The sequence below is a fragment of the Nerophis ophidion genome, linkage group LG05 (assembly GCF_033978795.1).
Source record: "Nerophis ophidion isolate RoL-2023_Sa linkage group LG05, RoL_Noph_v1.0, whole genome shotgun sequence".
Classification (NCBI taxonomy): Eukaryota; Metazoa; Chordata; class Actinopteri; order Syngnathiformes; family Syngnathidae; genus Nerophis; species Nerophis ophidion.
The window spans coordinates 75514049-75521548 of NC_084615.1; the positions used below are offsets into that span (position 1 = coordinate 75514049).

The 7500-nt window shown below is 43.2% G+C and overlaps 1 protein-coding gene across 4 annotated transcripts in view; it reads right to left on the reverse strand.

Annotated features, from left to right (window-relative positions):
- Positions 1-7500, reverse strand: part of gria3b (glutamate receptor, ionotropic, AMPA 3b) — a 420593-nt gene that overhangs the window by 191571 nt on the left and 221522 nt on the right. For all 4 annotated transcript variants that reach the window (XR_009806959.1, XM_061901989.1, XM_061901988.1 and 1 more), the window contains one exon: positions 5532-5719. Coding sequence is in view for 3 of the 4 variants with exons in the window: in XM_061901989.1 (XP_061757973.1) it covers positions 5532-5719 (188 nt within the window). In the remaining variant the exon portion in view is untranslated. The remainder of the gene's footprint in view (positions 1-5531; positions 5720-7500) is intronic.

Below are 7500 nucleotides of genomic sequence, written 5' to 3' on the forward strand. Positions count from 1 at the left end.
TCAGGTCCTAACAGTCCACATTTATGTCTTATGTGTGACTGTGTGATTGATCACACTGTACCACAACAACTATAAGTAAAACCAGAATTAATACATACAAATGAAATGAAATGCAAGGATTTTATGTCTGAAAAATACGGTAATTGAATAGCTTGAAAGCATTGACGATCCAGTTGAAGGTTTTATGATGGCTAATTTTAACTGAACTGTTACAGTATGTCTTTTGATACTGTTCTCTAAGAGAAAAAGCACTTTGAAGTCAGACCAAGTTGGAAGTCAACTAGCATCGTGACTTTGCTGAATGGAACTGTTTCAGGTGTCCTTCATTAAAAGGACAGTCGTTAGCGGATCCATCTACAACAGCAGGTAGAAGGTAGACCCAGCAAGTTTACGCAAAGGTATAAGCGAGTACCACGTTGGGAGCTATTCCCCACAAAGCAGACGGTCAGTCCCTATTTTATTTAATGTGCACGCTTATGTGTCTCAATAGGGGTCTGCAGCAAAAAAAAATCCGACAGCTTCCCTCAATGTTGGTATCTCATCTGCACTGGTGGGTTATTTTAATTAGCCAAGACAAAAAAAATAAATCCCACTGATAGAAAATGGCCAAATTGGGCACACTGCTGTTCTTGAAAGTTTATTAAATCTTTTTTTTCCCTCCTGCACAGGAAAACAATGTTTAGGCAGCATGATGATCGTAGTCGGTGGGCCGGAAAAAACATCTTAAAGTGGGGGAAAAAAAAAAAAAAAAAAATGCTTTCTTTAATCAGGAAAATACTATCATCCGTATTACTAGTGTTGGTAGGCAGAAGAATTAAAGAGAAACATCTCAGATACGTAGAAATACAAGCGAGTTAATGCTTGAAAATGTGTGCTGGAATGACAAGTGAAACGAAAAGTAATTGAGGCGCTTTTGAGAGTGACCGATATCCAAATGAATGAACAAGTTCAGTCTGATTCATTAGTTAATTGCTTTCTAAGCAGGCAGCAGAAAGAAGTGATTTATTTTACTGTTAACTGTTTGTTTTTTTTCAATAAAAAGTGGATTAATTATGCAACGGCATTAGTGCTATCTCCAAAATAGCTCAACTTTAAAGCACTTGTGCAACAACTACAAAAAAAAGATGGCTTTGTTTGGAAAGGAGGAAAACATCTACATCATTTTTCACAAGCCCCACTTTTTGTATGAGCGCCATTATTTCCCTGTCACGTTTTTTTTTGGTCATGTTCGGTTTTGTTTTTTGGACACTCAGTTCCTGTTCCTGCACTTCCTTGTTTGCTTTGTTACCATGGCAACTCATTAGTTTTCACCTTGTCCTCATGTCTTACACCAGTTTGCAATTATCATGTCTATTATTTAAACCGGAAGTTGCCAGGAAGTCAGCCTGGCGACTTTACCCCTACTCCCTTCATGCCATGCCATGCCATGCCTGCTTATCAATCTGTTCATAGATTCCCTCCTGCTCATGCCACGTAATTTTTATTTTTATGTCACAGGTGTTGAGTTCACGGTGGCAGAGGGGTTAGTGCGTCTGCCTCACAATACGAAGTTCCTGCAGTCCTGGGTTCAAATCCAGGCTTGGGATCTTTCTGTGTGGAGTTTGCATGTTCTCCCCGTGAATGCGTGGGTTCCCTCCGGGTACTCCGGCTTCCTCCCACTTCCAAAGACATGCACCTGGGGATAGGTTGATTGGCAACACTAAATTGGCCCTAGTGTGTGAATGTGAGTGTGAATGTTGTCTGTCTATCTGTGTTGGCCCTGCGATGAGGTGGCGACTTGTCCAGGGTGTACCCTGCCTTCCGCCCGATTGTAGCTGAGATAGGCGCCAGCGCCCCCCGCGACCCCGAAAGGGAATAAGCGGTAGAGAATGGATGGAGGTGTTGAGTTTTTTTTTTGTCCATAGTCATGCCATAGTGCTAGTTTTGTTTTCTAGTCAAGTTTGTTCTCCGCCATTGTGCGCGCCTTTTGTTTGCCTTTTTTTGCTATACTCTTTAAAATAAGTATCTACTTACACTCACGTCTTGCTCGTGCCAACTTTCCTTTTCCTCGGAAAACCAATCCAAACCCCAAAGTCCACGGTTTGACATTCCCCGTGTTTATACACAGTGCTGCTCGGGTATTGTTTAGCCCGGGGGTCAGCAACCCGCGGCTCTAGAGCCACATGCTCCATGGAGATTTTTAAAAAATGTATGGAAATGGGAAAAAAAATGTAATATGGTTTCTGTAGGAGGATAAACACAACTCAAACCTTCCTTGGCGCGGCATAGCTCGGTTGGTAGAGTGGCCGTGTCAGCAACTTGAGGGTTACAGGTTCGATTCCCGCTTCCGCCATCCTGGGAGCAGGTGGGTAAAGTGTCCTTGGGCAAGATATTTTACCCACCTGCTCCCAGTGCCACCCACACTGGTTTGAATGTAACTTAGATATTGGGTTTCACTATGTAAAGCGCTTTGAGTCACTAGAGAAAAGCGCTATATGAATATAATTCACTTCACTTCACTAATTGTTAAAAAGCCCACCGTTTAATATGTTTGTGTTTATGCTTCGTTGATGAGAGTGCCATTTTGTCCTACTAATTTCAGCTGCCCTTGAACTCACCGTTGTGTGGACTGTTTGTTTACATGAACAACTTTCTCCGACGCTGCCGCAGAAAGGCGTGTTTTATGCCACTCCTTTATTCGTCTCATTTTGTCCACCAAACATTTTATACTGTGCGTGAACGGACAAAAGTGAGCATTGTTGATGGTATTGACTCGTTGGAGTGCTAATCAGGCATGTTCGGTTGCTAATAGATGCTAACATGCTATTTAGGCTAGCTGGATGTACATTTGCATTATTTTGCCTCGCCACATTACCTAACATGCATGTTTTCACACTTTTTTGGTTGATTAATTGATTGAAACTTTTATTAGTAGATTGCACAGTACAGTACATATTCCGTACAATTGACCACTAAATGGTAACACCCCAATAAGTTTTTCAACTTGTTTAAGTCGGGGTCCACTTGGCATGAGGGGAAAGAAACAACGCACAATCTAAAACTAAAACAATATTGTGGTCTAACAAATCTGAACTAAAAGCCTTCCCTAAAATGTTCCATCAAAGTTAAAAAGAATTGTCTAACGTGTCTTGGAGAGATAAGGAATTAAGATTCAGGGCTCATCCCCTGGGTGATTAATGAATTGATTAAGAGGCGTGTCCCAAACGTTTTATCTAAATTGTGCACTTTCTGGATGCGCGGTTTGGAGCTTTTTGGCATTGATTGCCTGCTGCTGCTGCTGAAAACGATGAGAGTGAAAAAATATAATTGAGTCAGTGGGAGGGCAAAAAAAATAAAAAATGTTAAAAAGATGCATCAGTGGGAAAGAAGTGTCCCTAGTTGCACTAAACACTGTCAAAGTGAGGCTAACAAACAAATTAGATTAAAGGCCTACTGAAATGAGATTTTCTTATTTAAACGTGTGTGTGTGTGTAAAAGCCACATATATCATGTGACTAGGCCGGCACGCTGTTTCTACCTAGGAAAAGCAGACGTGACGAAAGGTTTTAGAGGACGCTTGAGGCAGTGCCTAAAGGCACGCCCCCAATATTGTTGTCCAGGTGGGAATCGGGAGAAATTTGGGAGAATGGTTGCCCCCTGTGATTTTTGTGTGGGGCACTGAAATTTGGGAGTCTCCTTGAAAAATTAGGGGGGGGGGGGGTTAGCAAGTATGAGTATTAGCGGTGAATGCGGTGTTACAGCGACACCGCCGCTGTATAACACCGGCGGGCCAGCTCTAATGTTAATTTGATATTGCCTCAAGGGCCAAATGAAAATACACGGCGGGCCAGAGTTTGACACCCATGCTCTAAGAAAGGGGCGCTCACACTTTTTCTGCAGGTGAGCTACTTTTCAATTGACCAAGTCGAGGAGATCTACCTCATTCCTATTTATAATTTATATGTATTTATTTATGAAAGAGACATTTTTGTTAACAAGTTAATGGTGTTTAATGATAATACAAGCATGTTTAACACACATCGATTCCTTTCTTTCATGAAGACAAGAATATAAGTTGGTGTATTACCTGATTCTGATGACTTGCATTGATTGGAATTAGACAGTGGTGCTGATAACATCCGCATTTTCAAATGGAGGAAAAAAAAAAATCCTCCTTTCTGTCCAATACCACATGAAAGTGGTTGGATTTGGCATCTCATTTGTCCAACTTGCATACTCCTTTTTAAACACTTTGTTATGAGAGTAGCATATGTGTGTGGCCCTTTAATGTCTGGCAGCAGGTGAGTGACGTCAGTGAGTGTGCGGGTGGGCAAGCAAGTGAGAAAGCGGTCGCTGAGGGCGGGGGAGAAATACATTGGCATCAAACTCCGTAGCTTGCTAGCTTGTGCACGCTAGCTTTCTGAGACTCTTATTTTGTTAGCACAGGCAGGATGAAACAGGTCTTTTATGGTGAAGACAGGAACTGTGCAGTCGGTCTTTAGAGTTTTGACAGTAGGTACGGAGTCTCTAGAAATAAAATGTGTTTCTCTGCGTCCGCCCTGTTAGTGATTTTTTTCTTAAATATGAGCTCGCAGCAGCCAGCGTCATCTCACAAGATCCTCGGGTGCCGAGAATGTCAAACAACTGACGAAAGTGAAGTCTTGGTATGATTGATGATTGCTCATTTTTATGTCTATTTTTTAATGCCTGGCTTGAGATCGACTGACACACCCTCCGAGATCGACCAGTCGATCGTGATCGACGTAATGCCCACCCCTGCTCTAAGGTTTCAAGGAATTATTTCGAGGGGCGGCATAGCTCGGTTGGTAGAATTGCTGTGCCAGCAACTTGAGGGTTGCAGGTTCGATTCCCACTTGTGCAATCCTAGTTACTGCCGTTGTGTCCTTTGGCAAGACACTTTACCCACCTGCTCCCAGTGCCACCCACACTGTTTTGAATGTAACTTAGATATTGGGTTTCACTATGTAAAGCGCTTTGAGTCACTTGAGCAAAGCGCTATATAAATATAATTCACTATAGATAAATATAAATAAAATTCACATTATTTTAAGAATCTGCTTACTCTTTTCTAGGGAGGACTTTATATCCGGGCCAGCACGGTGGAACAGCGGTTAGTGCATCTGCCTCACAATACAAAGGTCCTGAGCAGTCGTGTGTTCTTTCTGTGTGGAGTTTGCATGTTCTCCCCGTGAATGCGTGGGTTCCCTCCGGGTACTCCGGCTTCCTCCCACTTCCAAAGACATGCACCTGGGGATAGGTTGATTGGCAACACTAAATTGGCCCTAGTGTGTGAATGTTGTCTGTCTATCTGTGTTGGCCCTGCGATGAGGTGGCGACTTGTCCAGGGTGTACGCCGCCTTCTGCCCAAATGCAGCTGAGATAGGCTCCAGCGACCCCCCCCACCGTCACGCCAAAAGGGACACGCGGTAGGAAATGGAAGGATGGATGGACTTTATGTCCCTTTTAATAGGGAGTGTGGGTGTTGGGGCTTCAATAGTAAACACCTGGTGATGACAGCGGTGAAAGCTCACCTGCTCTAATATGGTGTTGATCCGGTCCACCTCGCAGTCAATCACAAAGCGCTTCTCCTGCCGCCTGTCCATCTCCTCGATGATGCGTCTGAACTCTGACGCATCCGTGGTGCCGCTCACGGAGCGAGCGGTCACCTGCCAGTTGTTGGCCACCGCCGCCTCCATGATGGCCTGCAGTATGGAGAATCCTAAAGAACAATGGAGAGAGAGAGAGAGAGAGAGAGACGGTCGTGACCCGGGCAGATTAGACACAGAATCGAGAAGCTGCTAATTTATTCCGGGGAGGTTTTTCCGCTTGGATCCGAAGGTCAAAGGGCATCTCATTACAATCTAAAATAGCACTCAGAAGTCCCACTAGAATATCGTATGGGCCTAAGCCTTGGGTGGCATGTGCGGGAATCCACATTTGCATATTGAAAAGGCGATATAATGAAGTGAATAGAATTGGAATTATATATCCATATTATTTAAAGATCAGCAGGTGATGTTATTACGCCTGGCGATCAATTAAATTATGGCATTTAGCTCAGCGACGTGCTAATGTTGGCACATCCTGGTTAGTGTCACCTTGGAAGATCGCTCCGACTCAGTGGGACCCATTCAGCAACCGTACTTAAGAACACATTTACCGAGTTTTTAAGGAGATTTTTTTTTCGTTGTTCGCATGTAAGAACAAAATCTACAAGTGCTCCAGAGCAGTGGTCCCCAACCACCGGGCCGTGGAAGAATTTTTTATTAAAAAAAAAAAAAAAAAAATGTTTTTTATTAAATCAACATAAAAACACAACATACACTTACAAATAGTGCACCAACCACAAAAAACGCCCTTTTTCCTGACAAAAACGTCCCTTTTTCATGACAAACAAGAAAAAAAAAAAGAAAAAAAGAAAAAAAAAGGACACCCCCCCGGGCCGCGGGACAAATTATTAAGCGTTGACCGGTCCGCGGATACAAAAAGGTTGGGGACCACTGCTCTAGAGCACTCTTAGGGTGGCCTATTTGTTCTTAAAGGCCTACTGAAATGCGATTTTCTTATTTAAACGGGGATAGCAGCTCCATTCTATGTGTCAGACTTGATCATTTGGCGATATTGCCATATTTTTGCTAAAAGGATTTAGTAGAGAACATCGACGATAAAGTTCACAACTTTTGGTGCTGATAAAAAAAAGCCTTGCCTGTACCGGAAGTAGAAGACGATATGCGCGTGACGTCACAAGTTGTGGAACTCCTTACATCTAAACATTGTTTAAAATCATGGCCACTAGCAGCGAGAGCGATTCGGACCAATAAAGCGACGATTTCCCCATTAATTTGAGCGAGGATGAAAGATTGGTGGATGAGGAAAGCGAGAGTGAAGGACTAGAAAGAGAAAAAAAAAAGGACTATAGGGAAGTGGGAGCGATTCAGATAGGGAAGATTCCATTAGAGGCAGGACCACTCGGCCAGGCCCAACCGCAACAAGGGATAGAGCCATACCGCTTTGAACCCAATGCTGACGGTCAGGAGGACGCTGCTGATATTGATGCCGGAGTAGCACATGACATAGATCGCCTTCAGAAAACAGAATGGGAAAATTGTATTTATTTGTCGAAATGATCCCTGCATAATACACTGTGCTTTAAGTGTGTGTGGTCCAATCCAACAGTGTTCGCTTGACATCTTTGTTCCATAGTAAAGCTTGACTGTCATCTTTCGGGAACGTAAACAAGGAAACACCGGCTGTGTTTGTGCTGCTAAAGCCGGCCGCAATACACCGCTTCCCACCTACAGCTTTCTTCTTTGATGTCTCCATTGTTCATTGAACAAATTGCAAAAGATTAACCAACACAGATTTCCAGAATACTGTGGAATTTTGCGATGAAAACAGACAACTTAATAGCTGGGCACGATGCTGGCACAAAATGTCCTCAGGTGTCATCATACTGAGACGTTTTCAGCAGGATTTTTCGACGCAAAATTTTAAATTGCA